The 24,237-nt window shown below is 50.0% G+C and overlaps 1 protein-coding gene across 3 annotated transcripts; it reads left to right on the forward strand.

Annotated features, from left to right (window-relative positions):
- Positions 1–21,348: 21,348 nt before the first annotated feature.
- On the forward strand, positions 21,349–23,743 carry LOC109740471 (large ribosomal subunit protein eL13z). Of its 3 annotated transcripts, none has more exons than XM_020299531.3 (5): positions 21,349–21,460; positions 21,761–21,885; positions 22,554–22,687; positions 23,077–23,235; positions 23,318–23,743. In XM_020299531.3, the coding sequence occupies exons 2-5, from the start codon at positions 21,777–21,779 to the stop codon at positions 23,540–23,542; spliced, it is 627 nt and encodes a 208-aa protein (XP_020155120.1). In that variant the 5' UTR covers positions 21,349–21,460; positions 21,761–21,776; the 3' UTR covers positions 23,543–23,743. The 3 variants fall into 3 exon arrangements, with proteins under 3 accessions (XP_020155120.1, XP_040253033.1, XP_020155127.1); XM_040397099.3 differs by having other exon boundaries at positions 21,422–21,584; XM_020299538.3 differs by having other exon boundaries at positions 21,423–21,533.
- Positions 23,744–24,237: the final 494 nt, after the last annotated feature.

The raw sequence follows: 24,237 nt of genomic DNA on the forward strand, positions 1-24,237 counted from the left end.
TGGTTAGCTGTTCTTGTGGGAAATGGAGTCCCATAGACGCAGATGTATCCAACCGCTTCCGCCCTCAACCACTAGTAACCAAGTGTTGTACTCTTAAGCCTAAATGGTCTTGTACTACATATTTTTTTGTACTTGCTTGGAATTCTTGTATCAAGTTGGTACCTCATCAGCTAACAGTAATCCTGGGGCTGATGAGTGCATAGGCCATTTTTCTGGGAATTTATATCCCAAAAATCCGGTCATGACATGGAGTTGGGATGAAGATGCAACGCTTGCAGCCCGTAGTGTCCGAGGACCTCGTAGAAGAAATCAGAGAAGGGGGGACCAACCCTGCGGCGATGCTGCTCATGAAGAAGGCGAAGAAGGTGCTTCCCTCCGGCTCCGGCAGGTCGGAGGCGACCCGAAGCCCCGTCTTCCCCCTCTCGTTGCTTTCCCCCGCCGTCAGCAGGCGAGTGGCGGCGAGGCCCTTCTCCGAAACATTGGGGCGTCGAGAGCCGGCTCGTACCAGGCCGGCGACGAGGCGGGCTTGACCTTGCGAGGTGCCATTGGTCGTTGATGCGATAGAGGAAGGAAGCAGATCTGGAGATTTCAGAAGCAGGGCGCAAGAAAGGGGATTTGAGCAAGGCGGGAGGAGGCAGTGAAGGCAAGCGCTGTCTACGCCAGGGACTTGTCAAGTTGGGCAGTTGCCGAGGCAGTGTGGGGAAGCGGAGACGCCCATGTCCAATCAACCGCCACGCTTCGACCAAGGCCGCAAGCAATTGGGGCCCGCGGCGCTCCGCACTTGACCTTTGGCTTCGCCTCGAAGCCAAGTCCGAGCGCGCTGTCAGGACCCCGATTCCAAGTCACACCGATCTAGCCTGTAACACCTCATATCACATTGCGGCCTCACGCACGGTACTCCCACGGGTGTCGCCTTACCATGGCCCGGGACCGTTTGCGCCTTTTGGCTCACGTATATGACAATGTCGCTAGCATCCATATGACAGAGAACCCGGGCCGACATGGCTAGTCGTGAACCCAAAGCGGCACTAACGTATGGGGACAGGCATACATGAATCAACATCGAACGTGTCGGTCAGCAGCGTGTGAATCCGGGCTGTAGCACTGGGCTAACAGGACTCCGGGAACCCGGGCTGTAGCAGGCTAGGCAGGACTCCGGATGTCACCGTGTGACATTTCCCCGACAGGACAGACACAGGAACGATATGACTCACATGCCGGCCAGTCAAGTGTCCAGAGCAGTAGTGCTGGGCTAGCAGGACTCCGGTGAACCGGGCTGTAGCGGACTACTATGGCTCAAGGAGGCACTAGACTACATTTCCCCATAAGAGAGGCTGCTAAAGATAAACAACTAGATTGTCGGATCCCACACATACCAAGCATTTCAAACATACACACAATATGCTCGATATGTGCAAATACAACATGGCATCACAACAAAACTCTACAACTCAAGTACTTTATTTAAAGGGCTCCGGAGAGCCTTACATAACTTGTTCATACAGATAGGGGTCACATGACCCGACACTCAAGTCATACAATCATACAAGCACATGCGGAAGCAAACTGTCTGGGTACAGACACTAGAAAGAAAGAAGGCTTGACGAAGCCTGTCTATCTACATAGGCCCTTCACAAGCCTAGATCACCACCTGGGTGGCAAGTCACTCGTCGTCGTCGAGTTCTAAGTAGAACCCGTCAGAAGGGGCGGTGTTGTCGTCTGAAAACAGTAATTAAAACAACATGAGTACAAAGGTACTCAGCAAGTCTTACAACAGATCCTACTATACATGTTCATTCTCAAGAAGGTAGTGGGGTTATTGCAGCAAGCCAGCTTTGACTCTTGGCTAAGCTATCCTACGATACACCACTTGTGAAATAGTTTTCGCACACGAGTCCACTAATCACCAACTCAATACTCCACCGTGGATCCTCCCTCGTCATCCAACGAGAGGGCCATCCGCGGTACTCACACTTATCTTGAGGCTTTTAGTAGTATCCATTTACTTGTCTATGAACTGCATAAGCGACCAAGTAGTCCTTTACCGCGGACGCGGCTATTCGAATAGTTTCATACCCTGCAGGGGTGTACTTCGTCACACACGCTCTCACCACTTATCGTCGCTACACGACGTGTACTCGGCAACCTTCAAGCGGAAGCCCAACGTGGGTATCGGCCACAGCCTACCTAAACACTCGAGTCTCTAGTCCAGGTTTATCGCCTATTCAGGTTCCATCCGCAGGGAGTCCGGCCGAGGTTTCCACATACGGCCCCGAACGATGTGTGCAGGGTTCCCGGACACCAAACGGGCGACTCGGTACACCGTGCCACGAGCCTACCGCATCACAGCCCACCCCTTGGTCAGCGCTGTCCATGGCCTCCAGCTTACTACAAACACCAGAAACTACGTGCAACTCCTGGACAGAGGACAAGGGTGAATAAGAAGCCGAGGGGGTCCATTGGTTTCGGGCCCAATGTGTGGTAGTAGCTGAATCTTAAATCACGCATACAGATCTCAGTTCTTAGGGACGGTCTCAATGAAACAACCCACCATGTACTCCTACATGGCCTCCCATCGATACCTTTACCAAATCGTATTCAACACTTTACTCTCTTTACCGACACACACACTTTCACTCTAGTTCATCACCCTGATGAGCCAGACCTGACACAACTCTAAGCATAGCAAGCATAGCATTGTAGGAACACAACAAGGCTCAATCAACTCCTACACATGCTAGTGGGTTTCATCTAGTTACTGTGGCAATGACAGGTCATGCAGAGGAAAATGGGTTCAACTACCGCAACACACACAGCAGTTTGAATCGCGTTGTCTTAATGCAGTAAACGAGAGCAGAAGCGAGAAGATGGGTTTGTATCGAAATGATCAATGGGTTGCTTGCCTGACGGAGTGGTGGTGGGATACTGCCCTTCAGTTGGATACTCGTGACTATCCTCGGAGGCAGGACCTACCACGATGAGCATACCGAAGCACAATCAACACCAAGCAAGTGCAACAATATGATGCATGCATGAGACATGGCAAGATGGATGTGTTGGGTTAATGCAACTAAGACCAGATGGGTTTGGACTAATTTGAATCAAAGATTCAAATTCCAAGTTCATAAATGGCCCATAATAATGCCTTATCTTGTTCTGTATAAAACAGTAGGTTAACTTGCTTAATCATGCATGAAACCAGTACAGATGGATAGAATGGATTTTTCTGATCATTTTTCATATATAAATCTTTTCATTCTGAGCTATAGATTATTTTCTATGATTTTTTGAAGTTTGTGATAATTTCTGGAATTTCCAATATAAGAATAATTCCAGTAAAAGCTTTACTGCGTCAGCCTGACGTCAGTGTGACGTCAGCAGGTCAACGGGGTCGTCCAGGTCAATCCTGACGTGTGGGTCCCCTGTGTCAGTGTCACTGTTAGGTAATTAGTTAATTAGGATTAGTTTTAACTCTAACTCAGATTAGTTAGCAGGCGGGCCCCACTCGTCAGTGACCCTGGGGGGTTAAACCGTGGTCAAACCACGTTGACTCGCCGGCGTTTAGCCGCCGGCGACGTCCAGACACGGCGGTGGAGTGCGGGATCCCTCTTCGGCGACCAAAAGGACGGCGGAGAGTACCTACGTGTAGCTGGGGGCGAGCCGCGTCGACTAGTGGTGATAGTGGAGCTCGGGGTCGCCGGAATCGACGCCGGCGACGAGCCGTGCGGCTGCCGGGGTACGGGCGTAGTCGGAACCGTAGCTAGAGAGCGCGGCGAGGGACATGCGATGGCGCTACGGGTTCCTGGCGTTGCGGTGAAGCTAATGGCTACGGTGGTGCGGCCGTTGGATGGCCGGAGCCTCGTCGGCGACGAGCTCGTACGGCGGCGCGTTCGGGTGAGCTTCGTGCGTTGGCTACAGAGCTCGAGAGAGAGAGAGGGGAGGATGGGAAGGTGGCCATGCCCACGGCGGTTGCGACGGAGCAGGCGGCGGGGTCGGAGACGAGCTGTAGCAGTGGCGACGGCGGAGGGGATCTCCGACGGGGAGCGGCGAAGGCGAGGTCGGTGGCGGAGCTTCGGGGCAAACGAGCGCTCGGGGCTCGGCTTGCTCGAAGGAGTGGGCGACGGCAGAGCTGTAGGACACAGTGGAATGGCGCGAGGTCGACGGTGGCCACGGTTACTCCGGTGAGGTGTCTGCGGCGGCGTCGGCCATGGTGGGGAAAAGGCGAGGGAGAGGCGATGGGGGAGAGTGACGATGTCCAGGGGCTCGGGGCGCGTCGAGGAAGGTCGTCCAGCTCGTCCGTGGCGAGGGCGGCAAGCTGCTGGCGCCGTGGCGAGCTCACGCTCGCCGGCGTCAGCTGTCTGCCTGCTCTGGCGAGAGCAAGCAGCTCGCTGGCGCGGGCCAGCACAGTGCTGGGCCGCCAGGTGGGCTGCCAGGTAAGTTTTCTGCCTTCTGTTCTCTTTTCTCTTTTTATTTATTTCTGTACTGTGTTTTGAAATAGTAAAAATACTATTTCATTTGGAAAAATCCTGAAAATATTCTGAGGCACCTTTGAGATTATTCCCAACAGCCTAAAAATACTTCCAAGGTTATTTGGGCATTTGAAAATATTTATAGCATTTAAAATGCCCAATTGCAAATACTTATGGCTTGTGCAAAAATCCAAGATGGCCTCCAAAAATATGAAACCATTTTTGGCAGAGGTTTTAACCAAGACCAAAGGTGGAGAACATTTATGGAGGGCATTTCAGGTTCATTGGAAAATTTTTAGTAAACCCTAGTTGTTCCAGGGGGGTGCTGGGGGTTTCTGGCATTCCCCATTTCAGGTTTCTGTGAAAGGTAGCCATGATGCAACACTCTAATGCATGAACTAACTAGGATGTGACACGCGCCTTGCGCCTGGGGCCGATTGTCGGTGTTCTGGGAACGGGGGTCCCCAGACTTGCCTGCCTGCGGCCCACGGCATGGCACTGCGAGCGGGCCCGTACGGCCCATCTTCACCAACAAGCACTCAAGACCCTCGCGAGGGGCCAAGCCTTGCAAGGCGGACGACGCAAGACCTCCTCGGGAGCGGCCTCACCATGTTGGCTCGCGAGGGGCGGAGAGATCAAGGCAAGGCAAACCTCGTGAGGTTCTCGTGACGTGAGCCATGACGATCGAGGCCAGGCGGGCGCCAGCGCACAGTGTCCTTGTTTCCTCTTTCATGCTAAGGAAGCAAGCACAGGCGCGGAGTACCGAGGCGTCAAGCAAAGGTTTCCATATCAGTGCAATGAGACCAAGACCAGCACGATGGCAAGACGGAGGTCACCATGGAGCCCAAGGCGGCGTCACCACCAGAGCCTTTTGCAGGCGAAGACTGCTTTTGTCAGGATAAGCTGTACTAGTTGTCCCCTTTCAAATTGGCCGTTGTTGGCTCCCTTCCCGCTCAATATTTGGGGAGAGGACCAGGGCCTCTATAAATAGGACTAGCCACCATAGTAGGAGGCATCTCATCTTGAGTAATCCTCACCCACACAAGTTAGCCAAGCACAAGAACACCTCACCTCAGGAGGCTGTTCTTCCCCTTGTATTGTTCATCCTCAGCCCAAGAGGCAATCCACCACCACACACTGGAGTAGGGTATTATACCACAACGGTGGCCCGAACCAGTATAAATCTTATGTCCCTTGTGTTGCGAGTTCGTCGAGTTAGCCCTTGAGATCTTAGCGAAGCTAGGGCGTGGATCGGTAGGGCAAGATCTTTGTGCGCATCCCAGTGTTCGAACCTTGAGGGTTTTGCGGGAACCCGTGATTCGACATTTGGCGCGCCAGGTAGGGGTGCGCCGAAGCTTCCCTTCCATCGCTCCGCGTCCCGTTGCTTCGTCGTCTCAATGGCAGACGCTCGCCGAGCCCGCTCTGAGCACCGGGCTGCCCTCACTGCCCGCGTTGCTCAGACGGCTCCCGTCGGCGGGCCACCTCGTCGTTCTCCGTCACCTGCCGCCAACGTCGCCACCGGCCCGGCGGGGAACAAGTAGCAAGCATCCTCGCTGCACCCCTCGGTGCGGCGGGATGGCCGCACCGCCACTCCATCGCTGACCCCGGCCGGTTCGTCATCCCACGCTCGTCGCGCTCCCGTGGACGCGCAGGCCGCTCTGTGCATGGTGCGCGAGCTCCTGCGCTACCGCCCAGTCGACGACCTCTACGAGGACTGGCTCGACCGCATCGCCGAGCTTGTCAGCACCGGAGGGGGCTCCCTTGCGTCGTCTCTCTCGCTGCCTCGCCCTTCGCCAGCCGCGGGCGGCATGGCCCATGGAGCGCCTCCACCACCTCTGCCCCAAGACAGAGTCTTGGCGCCAAGGCGCGTGGCCCCACGGCGCGACCTGCCGCGTTCAGCGCCCGCGCAAGAAGAAAGAAGCTATCAAGAAGTCCCTCGGCCACGAGAAAACGCCCCCGCGCTCCCTGCGCCACAACGGCAAGACCGCATGCCACCTGCGGCGGCGATGTGCGGACCCCATCAAGGACAAGTTCTTTGCCAGCACTGAGTTCCGATGACCATGGCAAGCTGCCGCGCCTTCACCCCTGAGCTGCGTAGCGTAGCCTGGCGGGCAAGTTCAAGTCGGATCTGCCTCCTCGCTCCAACGGCACCCCCGACCCCGCGGAGTTCCTGCAGCTCTACGAGCTGAGCATCGAGGCGGCCAACGGCGACGAGAAAGTCATGGCGAACTGGTTCCCCATGGCTCTCAAGGATGGTGCCCTCTCCTGGGTCCTGAACCTGCCTCCGGGCTCGATCTCCTCCTGGAACGAGATGCACGGCTGTTTCGTTGCCAACTTCCAGGGCACTCGCGACCGCCCACCGGCCGCGGGTGACCTATGCCGCGTCAAGAAACAACCAGGAGAGACCCTCCAGAAGTACATCTAGCGCTTCAACAACGTTCGCCTCAAGATCCCCAAGGTGACGGATGAGGCCATCATCTCCGCGTTCTCTGATGGCGTCCGCGACGTCAAGATGAAGGAGGAGCTCGCCATCCACGAGGAGCTGTGCACATCACCGGAGCTGTTCAACCTGGCGACCAAGTGCGCACGGGCTGAGGAGGGGCGCCTCTCCCTCCTCGAGCTCCCAGCTGCTGACCCCGGAGGAGAAGAAAGCCAAGGTAAAGGACGTGAAGCGCAAGGGAGCAGCCGTGCTCACGGCGGAGCCAGACACCAAGCGCGGCAGAGACCAGCCCGAGTCATCCAAGAGCAGCCGACCGTTCTGCACCTTCCATAACCTGCATAGCCACAACACCAGCGACTGTCAAGAGCTCAGAGCCATTAGAGAAGGACGCTTCGGTCGACGCCCCGAGCGCAACGACCGAGGAGGAGGACGTGGTGGCGGACGCTGGGATGACCGTGGCCCGCGCCAGGAGTGGCGCGACCGGCCTCGTGAGGACCGCTGGCAGGATCAGTCTCGTGAGGGCGCCTAGAGGGATGAGCCTCGTGAGGATCGTCCTCAGGGCAACGCCGGTCTCCCTCCACTACCTCCACTGCCAAGAAGGAATGACGACCACCATCAAGACGAGGGGGCTGGGGGCTTCCAGGAGCCGCGTGCTATCGCCTGCATCTTGGGCGGAGCTCAAGCCCCAGCCTCGCAGCGTATCTTCAAACAGTTTGCTCGTGAAGTGAATGCAGTCCTCCCCAAGCTCGAGGCCACGCGCCCGCTCAGGTGGTCCAAGTGCGCCATCACGTTCAGCTCGGCGGATCAGCTCAAGTGCGCAGCTACCGCTGGCACCCTCCCGATGCTTTGTTCACCAGTCATCAGCAATGTGCAAGTCAATAAGACCCTTATTGATGGCGGTGCAGGGCTCAACGTCCTGTCCGTCAACACGTTCGACAACCTCCAAGTGTCGTATGACCAGCTTCAGCCCACCAAGCCTTTCTCAGGAGTGGCCGACGGCTCCACCACCCCGATCGGACAGGTCTGCCTTCCTGTCACCTTCGGACAGCGCGATAACTACCGCACCGAGCTCATCGACTTCGACGTCGCCCATATCCGTCTGCCGTACAATGCGATCCTCGGGTACCCAGCCCTAGCCAAGTTCATGGCGGTGACCCATCACGGCTACAATGTCCTCAAGATGCCAGGAAGCAGCGGAATCATCACAGTCCCGTGCGAAGAAAGAGACGTGGTGTGCTCCCTCGAGCGTGCCTTCCAAGCTGGAGCAATCGAAGACCCAGACAGCAAGAACGAGTACCCTCCTGAGGCCATCCCCAAGAAGAAGAAGCAGCTACTCCGTGCAAGACCTCAGGAGGGTGGCGTCGCGAGTGGTACCTCATCAGGATCAGCGCCCGCACCTGGGGCGCCTCCCTCCCTTGCATAGGAAGGCGCGCCCGGTGCCCTACTTGGGCAGGGCTCAAGGGCTCTCTTCTGGAGGGCCTCAGACCTTGCCAGCGTCACGAGGGAGGCGTTCGGGCACCACTTGGAGGCGTGCTTCGCGGCACGTCACCCTCCGGAGGACACAGGGCGAGGAGCGCCCACCGCTCAGGAGTTCATCATCAAGACCACTCAGGAACTGCAGGACGCACGGGCCATGCGCGGTGGCCGCCGCTCACCAGGTGCAGCTCCCCATCCAGACGAGGATGCTGGGCTGCGCGTCCACATCGACGTCCCAGGGCTCAACAGGGCCGCGTCTTAGGAGCTCTTCTGGCCTTCGCGCATGGGACGCTGCGAGGGCCCACCGCACAGCTACGTTCACATGCCATTCGGCCTGCCGAGCGTGGCATCCGCTTATCAACACAACTTGCGGCGCGTCCTGGCGGCTCAGGAGGCCAGGCACCACGCCGTCCTGACGGAGATGGAGACGGTCCTCAAGGAACCGCCTGGACCCCGAGAGCCTCCTGAGGCTTAGGGTACCGGAGGCTCGTGAGGAGCAACCCCTTCGCCATGCATCTTCAGCTGCCCCAACACCCCTTCATCAACAGAACCAGGTGACATTTTCCAAGTTTATTTAGCTGGGAGCGCCCCCCGGGCTGCATCATTCCCAGGCCACGTGGGTCCGTCCCTGTGGCATGTACCCCTTTTATGTCTTTAGCTTACCTTGCTGGGGGCGCCCCTCGGGCTGCATCATCCCCAAGCCGCTCGGGCCTAACCCAGGGGCATGTATCTTCCCTGCATTTACTTTAAGCCAGTATGCTTTCCATGCTTAATCTACCTATGACTATCACCTGCTTGATTCTCACCCGTCACGGGGGCTACTCACGCTGGCACGACGCTGGTGCTCGGGTCTGTCCCTGCAACGTCGACAAACCTGAGTGGTCGAGCTGTGACTCGCGACACGCCCCGCGCATGTCACCTCACCAGGCCCTTAGTGCCTTCATCTCTTCGCGGAGCAACCGGCGGCAGACCGGCCACCATAATGGCAAACTGTGTCTCTCCTTGTGCTGGCTTGCAGGAATCTCCTGAGGATGACGACAGGCGGCACCGCGAGCTCCCTCTTCCCCCATGCAATCCACCTGCATGTTAAAAGGGGGGCTCCTGAGCATCGCGACTCAGGAGCTCTTACTGGCTCTCCGGCCCTCACCCCCTGGCCTTGACCACGGCACACGACCTGGCATACCAGCGGCGGCTGAGCTCGCTCGAGGGCCGGGACCTGAGGACGTAGGGCACAGAGGAGAGTGTGGAGAAGAGGGGAGGCTCGTATGGGCCTGGCCTAGCTACGCTACGGACACCTATGCACGAATCTGGCGCATCACGAGGAATCGACTCCGGACCGTCAAGATAAGTCTCGTGCCCGGGTTGGCTAAACCGCTAAGGATTATGAACCATACTAACCGCAGCCCTGCTGCAGCAACGTCACCCCCTTTCTTACCTCTCGACGGCTGCTTGAGCACTAAAGGGGACCTCCTGAGCATCGCGCCTCATGAACTCTTACTGGACCTCAGGCCGCTCACCTCCTGGCCTTGACCACGGCACGCGACCTAGCATACCACCTACGGCTGCAGCCTGCCTGGGGACCGGGACCTGTCAGCGTAGAGCACCAAGTCGTCGCGAGGTCGGAAAGGGGAGACCGAGCTGAAGCAGGACTCGCGCTCGTGCAAGTTCATAATAAGGACAATATTGACAAGAGACATTACAAAACCTTTACACACCCCCACGGGGCACTTCTTGATTCCTCGCAGGGAACAAAAGGCAAGAACTTAGGGAATCCTATCTACACGTGCCCCTGTGGATGACGCCATCATCAACAGTGGGCCACCAGAGGCCGGCGTCAACCTCATCCAGATCAGCGGTGGCGGCGGCCAGATGTTGCAGCCCTGCTTCGAGCTCGGCGAGAGCTTGGGGGCACGTAGCTGTCGTCGCTCGTCTCTGGGGTCTCGTAGAGCTCGGAGAATCGCTGGACTCCCAAGTGCCGCTGCGGCTTCCAGAGGAGCCGCTGGAGATGCGGGCAGAGTCTGCCCCCGCTGCAGCACCAGCCTGATGACTCCACCTGGGGCAACACTCCAGACGGCGGCCTTCTGCGTCGAAGACCCTGAAGAACAGCGTGGAGGCGCCGTCGTACACGAAGTGGATCACGAGGGCGCCTTCCGCACGACAAACTCGGGCGACCTCACCCCAGCCTCGGGTCATGAAGATCTTCCCCGAGGAGACGGCCTCAACCTCTGCTCCAGTCGCCGACGTGTCGCAGTCGGCGTGCTGCAGCCAAAGCTCAAGGGGCCCTCCTTGGCGGCATCTCAGCTGAGAAGAAGGAAGGGAAGCCGATCCAAGTGCTCGGGGGCATCGCCGCCCACACCACGAGCTCGCGCGAGGAGTCCATGGCGTGGACTCTAGGGACGGTGACGTGCGCGCGCGCAGACGCTTGTCACCTCTCCCTCCTGAGCCCCCGGCTTGGGCGTACAGGGGTAATGGATACCCAGGAGGAGGCCGCTCGCACAAAGGGCACATCACCACCTGCATCGTCGTCGCGTCGCGGCGGTGGACCGGCCTCTTCTTCGGCGGGAGCGGCACCGGCCCGTCGAGGGGAGTCTTTCCCTTTTCCGCAGCAGAAAACCTTCGGATGGGCGCCATTGGTGTCGCTGCTAGCAATGGAGCAAGGGAGAAGAAGCAAGCGGATGGGAAGAGATGGGCGACGGGGGCTCTACCCCCCTCCTCATTTATAGCGGGAGAAGGCCAACCAGCGCCCCCCATGATCACAGGTAATGATGGTTTTTCCTTGCATGTCGTAGGGACTTGTGAAGTCGGGCAGTTGCCGAGGCAGCGTGGGGAAGCGGATACGCCCACGTCCAATCAACCGCCACGCGTCGACCAAGGCCACGGGCTATTGGGGCCCACGGTGCTCCGCACTTGACCTTTGGCTTCGCCTCGAAGCCAAGTCCGAGCGCGCCTTGGGCCCGGGGGCTACTATCGGCGTTCTGGGAACGGGGGTCCCCAGACTTGCCTGCCTGCAGCCCACGGCATGGCACTGCGAGCGGGCCGGTATGGCCCATCTTCACCAACAAGCACTCAAGACCCTCGCGAGGCGGACGACGCAAGACCTCCTCGGGAGCGGCCTCACCAGGTTGGCTCGAGAGGGCGGAGAGATAAAGGCAAGCCAAACCTCGCGAGGTTCTCGTGACGTGAGCCATGACGATCGAGGCCAGGCGGGCGCCAGCGCGCACAGTGTCCTTGTTTCCTCTTTGGTGCTAAGGAAGCAAGCGCAGACGCGGAGTACCGAGGCGTCAAGCAAAGGTTTCCATACCGGTGCAACGAGACCAAGACCAGCAGGACAGCAAGACGGAGGTCACCATGGAGCCCAAGGCAGCGTCACCACTAGAGCCTTTTGCAGGCGAAGACTGCTTTTGTCAGGATAAGCTGTACTAGTTGTCCCCTTTCAAATTGGCCGTTGTTGGCTCCCTTCCCGCTCAATATTTGGGGAGAGGACCAGGGCCTCTATAAATAGGACTAGCCACCATAGTAGGAGGCATCTCATCTTGAGTAATCCTCACCCACACAAGTTAGCCGAGCACAAGAACACCTCACCTCAGGAGGCTGCTCTTCCCCTTGTACTGTCCATCCTCAGCCCAAGAGGCAATCCACCACCACACACTGGAGTAGGGTATTACACCACAACGGTGGCCCGAACCAGTATAAATCTTGTGTCCCTTGTGTTGCGAGTTCGTCGAGTTAGCCCTTGAGATCTTAGCGAAGCTAGGGCGTGGATCGGTAGGGGGAGATCTTCATGCGCACCCCAGTGTTCGAACCTTGAGGGTTTTGCCGGAATCCGTGATCCGACATTTGGCGACGAAGCAACGGGACGCGGAGCGACGGCAGGGAAGCATCGGCGCACCCCTACCTTTGGTTGAAAAATCAAATATGTGTCCTTGGGTGCATGCTTAGGTCCCATGCAAGAAATGGGAATGAATTTCAAACACCAGGGCATCGTTGATTGCCGGCAAAACATTGAGATGCCTGGTTTTTTAATTCTAGTAAATCCAAAACTCGTCTGAAATTCATGAAACTTGGCATGCTATCATGGAGCGGCATAAACATGCCGTGGTAAAAAATTGTCCCATTTGGGGGAGGTTTGGGTATATGCTTCTCACAAACCAGAGCTTCTCACAACAAGCATGATGGTTTCAATAGGGAACGTACCACCTTTGGGGACGGGACGATATCCGTTGCCTCTTATTGCTTTCAAAAAAATTCTAGTGTCAACATAGAACAATAGGAGTGTTGTGTTTAATCTTGGAATTTTTTGGGGTTCGTTTGGCCTTTTTTATACATTAACTGGGTTTTGTAGGCATTTTATGTGCATATTTCAAATTTGAACTGCAAGCACATGCTCCAATGCACCAAAGTTGGCTGAAAAATCACATGTGTGTCCTAGGGTGAATTTCTAGGTCCCATGCAAGAGATTGGAATGAAATTCAAACACCAGGGCACTGTTGATTGCCGGAAAAATGTTGAGATGCCTGGTTTTTAAATTCTAGTAAATCCAAAACTCGTCTGAAATTGATGAAACTTGGCATGCTATCATGGAGCGGCATCAACATGCCATGGTAAAATATTTGTCCCATTTGGGGCAGGTTCGGGTATAAGCTCCTCACAAACCAGAGCTTCTCACAACAAGCATGATGGTTTCGATAGGGAAAGTCCCACCTTTGGGGATGAAACGATATCCATTGCCTCTTATTGCTTTCAAAAAATTTCTAGTGTCAACATAGAACAACAGGAGTGTTGTGTTTAATCTTGGAAATTTTTGGGGTTCGTTTGGCCTTTTTAATACATTAACTGGGTTTTGAAGGCATTTTATGTGCATATTTCAAATTTGAACTACAAGGACATGCTCCAATGCACCAAAGTTGGTTGAAAAATCACATGTGTGTCCTAGGGTGAATTTCTAGGCCCCATGCAAGAGATTGGAATGAAATTCAAACACCAGGGCACTATTGATTGCCGGCAAAACGTTGAGATGCCTGGTTTTTAAATTCTAGTAAATCCAAAACTCGTCTGAAATTCATGAAACTTGGCATGCTATCATGGAGCGGCATCAACATGTCGTGGTAAAAAATTTGTCCCATTTGGGGGCAGGTTCAGGTATACGCTTCTCACAAACAAGAGCTTCTCACAACAAGCATGATGGTTTCGGTAGGGAACGTCCCACCTTTGGGTACGAAATGATATCCATTGCCTCTTATTGCTTTCAAAATTTTTCCCGTGTCAAGATAGAACAACAGGAGTGTTGTGTCAATTTTTGGGATTTTCGGGGTTCGTTTGGATATTTATATGCATTACCTGAGTTTTCAATGCATTTATGTGCATAATTCAAATTTGAACAACATGCACATGCTCCAGTGCATATAAATTGGTTGAAAAATCAAATTTGTGTCTTTAGGTGCATGCTTAGGTCCCATGCAAGAAATGAGAATGAATTTTAAACACCAGGGCACCGTTGATTGCCGGCAAAACATTGCGATGCCTGGTTTTTAAATTCTAGTAAATCCAAAACTCGTCAGAAATTCATGAAACCTGGCATGCTATCATGGAATGGCACCCGACATGATGTAGCATTTTTTGTGTCCATTTTGAGAGAAGGGGCATGCAAATAATGACAGCCAACAAAGGCATTTTGAAAAAATAGCTGCCACTTTAATATCTCAAATGTTTATAGAATTCAAACCGCGTCCGTTTTTTTAACCATTCATGTGACGCCACGTGTCTTGGTTTTAATGGCTGTAGGAGGTGCCTTGCAGACAGCTGCTTGACCTTGACTAAACGGGAGGCGTGCGAGCGCAGTCTGGTGCGCAGGCTGACCGAGAGGCGTGCAAGCTGTCCTCCAATGCGCATGCTCATCGGGAAGCGTGCGAGCTGTACGCTGCGCAGGCTCACTTGGAAGCGAGCCCTTTGACTTCCATGGCCGCCCGCCTTCCTCTCCAATAATGGCGCCCGAGCCGCTGTTTAATACAGGCGGCCTTACTGTTCGCCTCCCATTCCCCTCCCTCCCACAGACCTCCACCAACGCCATGGCGCAGAACGATCATTTGCCACTCGTCTTCAAGTTTGGTGAAGTCGACTCCGAGCCGGAGGAGATAGAAAATAAGGAGGAATTGGGCCTCATGGACATGGCCTAGAACGAGCTGGCCGCGGTGGTTGCTGCCCCCGCTCCCGTCCCAGCTCCCATCCCGGCGCCCGCGCCAGCGACCATCCCCGTAGCATTGACGGGCTGGTCCCCGAGCACTATCGCAGAGCTGGAAGCCGCGGGCGTCAGCGAGGTCTCCGTGGACATGCATGAGCTTGTGTACATGCCAGCACCAGCGCCCGTGCCCATGCGTGCCCCTCCACCCACCGTGGCGCCGGCCCCCATGCATTTGGCTGCACCCGCCGCACCCGTGCCCGTGCCCGTGCGCGCGCCCCCCTCAGCGGCATGGGACGCTGCCGTCGACTGCTACCTCTTAGCGGTGCCAGTTGCCGTCCTCCCGCGCCCCGCCCGTCAATCGTGCGACAACATGATGTTTGATTTACAAGTGAAGAACATTTTGTGCTGCCTTGAAGACTTCAACAACGGCGTCCCGAAGGACGACAACGACGGCACGGCATGCCGCCTCCGCTGCCGTCGGAAATAGTTTTTTGGGGTTTAATACTGTATCTCGAATTCTCGATCATATGAATATAAATTCGCAGTGTGACTGAATGAAAGATATGGTTTGAACGAACTTGTGTTTTTCTCTCTTAATGTACAGACTTATCAAACGATTTTCTTTTGAAAAAAACATCAATGGTTTTTAAATATAAAACACTCATCGCAAACGTTTTAGTTAGAACACTTGGATGCAAACCGACAGCTTCCCCAGGAAGCCAAGGGAAAATGTGCCGAGCAAGATTTCTGCATCCCTTCAACGCAAATGGTTGTTTTGCATGACCCGTGTGCAACCACGTACAATCAATTGGGTATGATTTGCATATCTGTCATTTTGGGTATGTTGCCATTTGTCAAACTGGAAAGATTGACATTTGTTTATCTAGTAACATTGCCATTTGTCAACCTTGTAACAATGCCATTTGTCAAAATATGCAGCTAAAAATCACTAGCACTATCTAATTTTTGCAACTAAAATCACTAGCACTGTTCATATGGACACCACTGGCAGGCGTGAGTTGATGGACGCATATGCAAATGTACCATTGATTACATACAACAAGTCATCAGCCCACAACGACAACGAGGATACACGTTGGATTATAGATCATTTCCAACAAAACATTCTAGTAAAGTTTTTCTCACACAACAAATAACAAAGCGATGAAATGAACTTCAGCTCAACCACTCGTCGGCGTTGGAAACACTTGCTTTGAACCAAAAGTGATTATCTGGGAAGGGCTAGCTACTGTCAATCTTGAGACCAACGCAGGACTGATCATCCAGGCTGAAGCGGCCTATGTCAGGACCCATATTGGGACGGTAGGGAAGCATAGCAATGTCCGAGGTATAGATACAATTGCTTCTCATAAATGGTAGTAACATTGTGTCAACAGCAGCTGGATTGCCTTCCACCATCATTGGATAGTTTTGTCTGAGGAAGAGCGAGTTTCCTCCAAGACTTTGAATACTGAACCAGGGAGAAGGTGTTGGCGCTAGTACACTAGTATCCATCCCGAATACCCTGCAACGGATGTTGGAATAGGTCCGGAGAGTGCGACTACGCGAGACAACACCTGCTTCCTTAGTAACATCAGCAGTGCCCTGTATACAGACAAGAAGAGGTGATCCATCAGAATAAGTTGCCAGGCGCCACTGAGTATATGGGTCCAGCTCGTCCTCATGCTCGTGATCATCAGCATCGTCATCTCCCCCTTGGTTATAATTTTTTTCAAGTATAGGTGGTGGAATGTTCACAGGACCTTGGAAACACAAGAAGGTTAATTAATTAGTAAAGGGAAACTAGCTAACCCGCATGCATGTGGATGAAACAATTATAATTATGGTGGAAGATAAACATACTGAAAGCATGATGATTCCATGCAAAAACAGTGCCACTAGTGGTGGCAGCAAACACAAGACCCTCGTATGAATTGCATCACAGTACTCATCCGTGTACAAAAATTGATTTTTGAGCAATATCCATTGAGGCGTGGAAGTAAGGAAGGCAACAAGCTTGTCGAAGATAGCAACAACTTCATAGTTCGAGTAATCCCAATAGCGGCTGGGAACTCGACAAATTGCTATCTTCCGTAGACGACAGTCACCACGATCGTATTTGAAATCACATAGAATACCGGTGTACTCAACCTCTGGGCAGTCGTCTGAGATTTTTGGAAGTGGAACCCGGTGACGAGTGTACACATTCACAAGTTCCCACTCGCATTTGTACCCAATATAAACAACCCAATCTCCATTTGCGCCTGCCCAAGCCTTGCCCTCAAGCGATGGCATCTTAACATCATACGTATCATTATCAAGCGGCATCAACCTGCACAAGGCGAGGCTTCCCTCGTCCCCGCACCAGTCAGCAGGGTCACGGCGAAGAAGATAGGGGAGATCAAACTGCTCCTGGACCCTTGGGTTCCTTGTAATGATGTTATTAGTTGAGTCGAGAATGGTCTTGAACGAACCTGCCATGCTAGCCGAGGTGATGACGTCGCACCGATCAATGAGTTCCTCCACCACGTCATCTTTCAGATCGGGGCAAGAATAACGGGGTCGTTTCAGGCCTGTTCCCTCCGTGGAGAAGATGATCAAACAATGGCAGAAGGAAGGGTGAAGGCAAATGGAGGGAGGAAGAGCGTGCGACGGCAGTTTCAAATCGAGAGGGAAAGGCGAAGAGGTGGTGGACGGTTGCCACAGTACACGAAGAGGCGCCTGGGGAGCGAACAATTGCCACAGAGGTCACACACTGACGACAAGGGCCGAGTGAATCGCATGCGTATATCGCACACACCTTGATCTGGCTGACCGTTTCTTTTGTGTTGTCTAATCACAAACAGTTAATCCGAGTGAACCGTATGCTGTATATCGCACCCACCTTCATCTGGCTGCCCGTTTCTTTTGTGTTGCCTAATCACAAACAGTTCATTCGAGTGAACCGTATGCTGTGTATCGCACACGCCTTCATCTGGCTGCCCATTTCTTTTGTTCCTCCTCATCGCAAACAGTTAATTGAACTGAACCGTATGCCCTTCATCGCAAACGCAACTAAAACCTGAACCGTGTTTGATGCATCCGTCATCGCAAACGTTTTATACATTTCTGACAGTTTTCATATAGCACCGTTTGCGATTATTGCATCGCACACAGTTTCTCGAAGGGTCTCTCATCGTAGTGTCGCGTTAGCAGCATCCTGCAGTAGTGTATTTACTTCCATAGATGATGCTTGAAGAAAATCACTGAATCCTTCCTTCTTGAACACATTCTACCACCCAAGCCAATGAAGTACGAGCAAGGAGTGCTCACATATATATCATCATCACGATAATCCAAAGTAACTTCAAGAGTTAAAAAGACAGACCTAGAAACCGACACAAATTTATTCAAACTCCCCACAACCATGCTTGGAATAACCTAACAAAAACACTAAATTATTAGAATTGACAAAATTAAAAGGCTATAAAGAGAAAATAATAAATAATAAATAAATAAATATAAAAAATAAAAAACAAAGGAAAAAACAAAGGAAAAAAATCTGACCATTAACATTCATGGAAGTAATCCTATGAACGAAAGGACAACATAGTATGTAGTTGTCACCAAAGAGTTGTCGCAAAATACAACTGCTAATAATTCAAATTGACACCACGAGTATAAAAACAAGTGCCAGCAAGTTCCCTCTCAGATTCACTCAGACCCTCGAGCCCTAAAAATTAAATTTAATAGGTTCAAGGGAACAACAAAACATGTCAGGAGAAATAAGGTAAAATTTTCTTTAAAAATAAACCTTACCAACAAAGGGTAAAGGGAACAACATATCCCTCGATAAAAATCAACACCAATCAACGTTCCACAGTGCTCAATCCTAACAGTCATTATGTCATGATGACTGAGACCATAATGAGTCACCAGTCCCTCCCATGAAGGACCATGGAATCTGCTGCTCATCCGACCATGACTAAAAAGAACATCATATAATTCACCCTCACTGGTGTGAAGAGCAAACTCGGTATCTTTGTCACCCCTCCGAATGGCTAAAGCCCTTTACTGCTCAATGTACTGAGCAAGAGGAGCTCTAACACTGCACGGAACATAGCGCAAAAAGAATCAAAACAACCATCATAATCAAATAAACAAGACATAAATTACCTTCCGTCCAAAACAACACCACCAACACTAAAGAAATAACCATGTGCACCACCACAATTTTTAACACCAAAAAATGAACAAATAAAAAATGTTAATCTTACAGCATGCCTCGAACAGCGCCGATCCAGCACCACAGTGAACACATCTGCATAAGAATCAAAAGGGGAACAAGGGCCACTTGGCATACGGCAAAAAGGGCAAGCCATACATGCAAAGAACACAATGATTACTAAGAACTGATCGCAGAACCGAGTTGAAAGTTGACATTTGATAACGTTGGAAGCCTTCACCCATAATCACCCCATAAATCTCCATTGCCCAGAAATATAATGGAAAAATAAAGGAAAACAAACAAGAACCGGGGAATCAACGGAGAACACAATTACCACCGGCAAACAAGGGCCACCATAGCCAGGCGGTAGCGTCGGGACGGCGACGGGGGCGAGGACAGCGACGCCGGACAAAAAGGAAATAGAGCAAAAAGGCCAGGCGTCGGCGTCGGAGATGGCACCGCAAAAGAGAAACATATCAAAATTATAATAGAAAACCTTAAATGTTTAAGGACTAAAGTGAAAAAAGGAAAAACCAGAAAACGAAAATCGGAAACCCGAAAACATGGGAAAGCTCCTCCACACGACAAGTGTCACGAGCGGAGCAACCCGGAAAAGCCTACCAAGCGCCCAGAACGCGACGCTTGTCACGTGCGGAGTACCCCGACTGATCTTTGCGGGGTTACTCCTCAACTATTAATTTCAGTTGTTTTCACTATGCACATTAGGCGAGGTATAGTCGCGCCTGCAAAAGAGGTACTTTCTTTTTTCAATGGAGGCAATGGATGAAAGGAGGCCTCCGGTGGCACACGCGGGTTCCTATATGGCGCATAGGGCGCCGCCGAGTGACCTGGCGCACACCCCCTGCCGCGCTGGGCGTTCATATGGGCCGGCCCATATCCCGTTTATTTTCTTTTCATTTCTTATTTAGTTCTCTTTTTTATTTTTATTTTTTCTTTTTTTCTTTTCTGTTCCTTTTCCTTTTCCTTTTTTTCTTTTTCTTTTTCTTTTTACTTTCCAAATTCATGATTTTTTTGTACCTAATTCAAAAAATGTTCGTCGATGCGTAAAAATGCCTAACGATTCAAAAAATGTTCATAAAATTCCGTTTTGTTTATTAGATTTAAAAAATGTTCATGGAAAGTCAAAATTTGTTCATCGAATTCAAAAAATGTTCATCAAATTCGAGATTTGTTCATCGATTTAAAAAATTGATCACCAAATTCAAAATTTGTTCATCGCTTTCAAAATTTGTTCATCATCGATTTAAAAAATTGTTCACCAAATACAAAATTTGTTCATCAAATTCAAAATTTGTTCTTTTTCTTTTTTCTTTTCTTCCCAAATTCGTGAACAATTGTTTTGTATCAAATTCAAACTGTTCGTCAATGTATAAAAATGTTCAATGATTCAAAAAATGTTCATTAAATTCGTTTTTTGTTCATCAAATTCAAAAAATGTTCATCGATTTCAAAATTTGTTCATCATTGATTTCAAAAAATGTTCACCAAATAAAAAATTAGTTCATCGATTACAATATTTGTCCATCAAATTCAAAATTCCTTTTTTTTTCCTTTTTTGTTCTTTTCTTTCCAAATTCGTGAACATTTTTTTGTATCAAATTCCAAAAATGTTCGTCAATGTGTAAAAATGCTCAACGATTCAAAAAATGTTCATAAAATTCCATTTTTGTTCATCGGATAGAACAAATGTTCCTCAAAATTCAAATTTTGTTCATCAATTCGAAATTTTTTCATCGATTTCAAAAATTGTTCACCAAATAATTTTTTTCGTCGATTTCAAAATTTGTTCATCAGATTCAAAATTTGTTCTTTTTCCTTTTTCCTTTTTTTTCCAAATTCCTGAACAATTTTTTGTATCAAATTCAAAAGATGTTCGTCAATGTATAAAAATGCTCAAAGATTCAAAAAATGTTCATAAAATTCCTCTTTTGTTCATCAGATTGAAAAAATGTTCATTAAAATTCAAAATTTGTTCATCGAATAAAAAAATGTTCATCAAATCCGAAATTTGTTCATCAATTTAAAAAATTATTCACTAAATTAAAAAAAATCATCAATTTGAAAATTTGTTCATCATTTATTTTGAAATTCAAAATTTGTTCGTCGATTTCAAAATTTGTTCAATATATTCAAAATTGTTTCATCCTTTTTTTCAAAAAAATATTCCGGAATACCAATTTTGTTCATCAAGTTTAAAAATGTTCATCGTATTCAAATTTTGTTCATAAAATATAAAAAAATGATAATTATTTTTAAAAAATGCTCATATAAATATGTTCGTCAAAATAATGAAATTTTCATTAAAATTGAAAAAATGTTCATCATTTATAAATTCACTTTTGTTGACATATGGAACTTTTCTAAATTACGAATTATTTTTAAGAAAAACGAAATGTAAAATAGTAATAAAAAAGGAATTAAAAAAGCTGGGGCGTTCAGCCCCGGTTATGGGCCAGCGCGTCACGCGCCCATATAGGAGCAGCCGTGGCCCATATTCCGTAGGCTCTCTCACTGGGCTGTATCCCTCGGCCCACTTGGCGCAACAGCTCGGAGGATCGAAAGATCTCGGCCGTCCAAGCTAGGGATCGCTTATAAACACCCAACCCTAGCCTAAACCCCCGCTCCCCTCCCGCCGCATCCTCTTCGTCCTCCCGTCCGCCGCAGTGCAGGTTCGTTCCGTTCGCTCTGTCGCTCGCGTCATCTCACCTTCCCCGTCCGGTGGAAATCATCTCCTGTATCCCGGTGAATAGATCTCCCGGATTCCATGTCGCTCTGGTTCTTCGCGCGGTAGCAGTAGGTTCCTAATTTCCTCTCGTATGCGTAGTGCTAGTTTATGATCCGCCACGCGTTCATGATCTTGCTTGTTAGCACGCGCACTCATGCCGTGTTGCTCAGTAGTTTGGAGAGGTGACAACTTGTTGGGATCGTTTAGCTCGCGTGTTTACGTTGGTGTGGTGGATCGTCTGCAGGTAAGAAGGGGTCGAAATGGTGAAGCACAACAATGTTATCCCTAACGGCCACTTCAAGAAGCATTGGCAGAACTATGTCAAGACCTGGTTCAACCAGCCTGCCCGCAAGCAGAGGCGCCGCATTGGTGAGCAACCCTGCTCTTACATTGTTGCGTGTTTTATCAGTCACACACTTGTAACTGTACATGTCATGCATCACGCGATGGTAATTGCAGTGATAATTAAGTGCTTAAATTCTCGTTAGTTAATTTATTACCCCTTCTAGAGTGATAGACAGAGCTATATGTGGTTGATTTTATCCCATATTGCGTGATCACATTGGCTCTCTGTCCTTAATCACCATCATTTGTATACACATTTAACAGTGCATACTTGCTTGTAATCTAATAGAAACGAATGTTGTCCTTGAAAGTTATACCTGTGCTGAGTGTTCTGTTGAAAGCGTTCTTGCTTATTTAGGCACCTCAATTATCTCCAGACGGTATTCCTCGCCAGGTCAATCAATTGTTTCCAGCAAACCTACCTGAACTTTTGTACACAAACACAGGACAACTGTTGACATGTCTGTTCAATACCATTTCTGGATTGATTTCTTTTGAATTTTTGTGTACCTCTGATGCCATGCATGGAGTGATCTGACTCAGCATGTCTTCATATGCACACACTTGATCTTTAACCTGTGATGATATGCCTGTGATGCTGCTCAGCATCACTAGCCAGCTACCAACTTTTGGGTTTTTTTTTGCTGCTTGACTAATTTTGAATAACCATCGTACAATTTGTAATTGTTCAGCTCGTCAAAAGAAGGCTGTGAAGATCTTCCCTCGCCCAACATCTGGTCCTCTTCGTCCCATCGTGCAATGCCAGACTCGGAAGTACAACATGAAGGCAAGGGCTGGGAGAGGCTTTACCCTTGAGGAGCTGAAGGTGACTTGTTTCTTCTATACTTTAAAAATCCTTTAAATCATGTCTCTTTCTCTGGTTTGCCTTTTTTTTATTAAATGTGGGAGAAAATTAATATACCCCTTGTTCAGTATGTGTGGTTTCGTTTCCGCATCAGTTGCTGTCATGCATGTTTCTGGTAAATTGTTCTCATATTCGGCATTTGTTTTTTGTTATTAGTAAGTACTCATATTAGCAATAGTTTATTGTTCTTCCCTTCCTATAAGTGATGAACTGATGTTTGGCATGCAGACTCATATGCTAGCTTGCCATGCCTTTAGTGTATCCTCCTTGCAATCCGATTATTCTATCCAGATGCTGCTGTCATTTCTCATGTATTATGTGCTAATGTTCATTTATGCTGTAACTTGCAGTCAGCGGGCATCCCGAAGAAGCTAGCTCCTACCATTGGCATTTCTGTGGACCACCGCCGTAAAAACCGGTCACTTGAGGGTATGCAGTCTAACATTCAGAGACTCAAGACTTACAAGGCCAAGCTGGTTATCTTCCCAAGGCGTGCTCGCAAGGTTAAGGTATGACTGGAGTTCATTGTTTGTGTACACCATTTTATATTGTTATGTATTCTTCTGTTCATGACCATTATGCTCGTCTTAGGCTGGTGATTCTACCCCTGAGGAACTTGCCACAGCCACCCAGGTCCAGGGTGACTACATGCCTATTACTCGTGGTGAGAAGCGCTCGGTTGAGCTCATGAAGGTCACCGAAGAGATGAAGGCGTTCAAGGCCTACGGCAAGCTACGTGTCGAGAGGATGAACCAGCGCCAGCTTGGCGCCCGCACGAAGAAAGCCGCCGAGGCAGAGAAGGAAGAAAAGAAGTGATAAGATATGTTGTTTCATTCTGCAGCTAGTGAATGTTATCATCGGGAACTTCTTCTAAATTTTGTTTTGGGGCTGGAAATAGAGACCAGCCGATGGCTTTGATACCTGGTACTTGTTTGCATGATATGCTGTTCAGTGTTACCCTTGTTGGCATAATTCGTGGAGGTCAACCAGTATTATTCTCTGATTTATACCCAAAAATGCACTGGTCAAACTATGACTGTTGTTTTCCCTAAATTTTTGGTGGAAGTACTGACGGTTTGAATTAAGAGCAAGTTGCCCTTTTGACCCTGGCATGGAGTATCTCAGCTCAAAACTCTCGTGGACAATAAAATAATAAAAAACTAGTAAAGTAATCCAAAATTTCTGATTTTCTTGACAAAACTATTCTGAATTATCTTCTTGTGTCCAAATTTTTGTGATGAATCAACATTCCAAAACTAGTCTTTTTGGAGTATCGGTTTTGTTATTTTAGCCTAGATCTCCATGAATGTGATTTCATCATGACAATTTGCATGCTTAACTACCAGTGTTTGTCGTAAAAGAAAAAAAAATCTGTTCTTTTTTTTGTCAAAATTTACTCTTACTTAGAGGCATTAGATAGTGTGTTTGGACCATATATGTCTTTTTTTAAGGACGCCGATAAGTGTGTGAGCGTTAGGGGGTCTGCCCACACATTTGTGTGGTGTATAAAG

This window comes from Aegilops tauschii, chromosome 7, assembly GCF_002575655.3.
Source record: "Aegilops tauschii subsp. strangulata cultivar AL8/78 chromosome 7, Aet v6.0, whole genome shotgun sequence".
NCBI classification, from domain to species: domain Eukaryota; kingdom Viridiplantae; phylum Streptophyta; class Magnoliopsida; order Poales; family Poaceae; genus Aegilops; species Aegilops tauschii.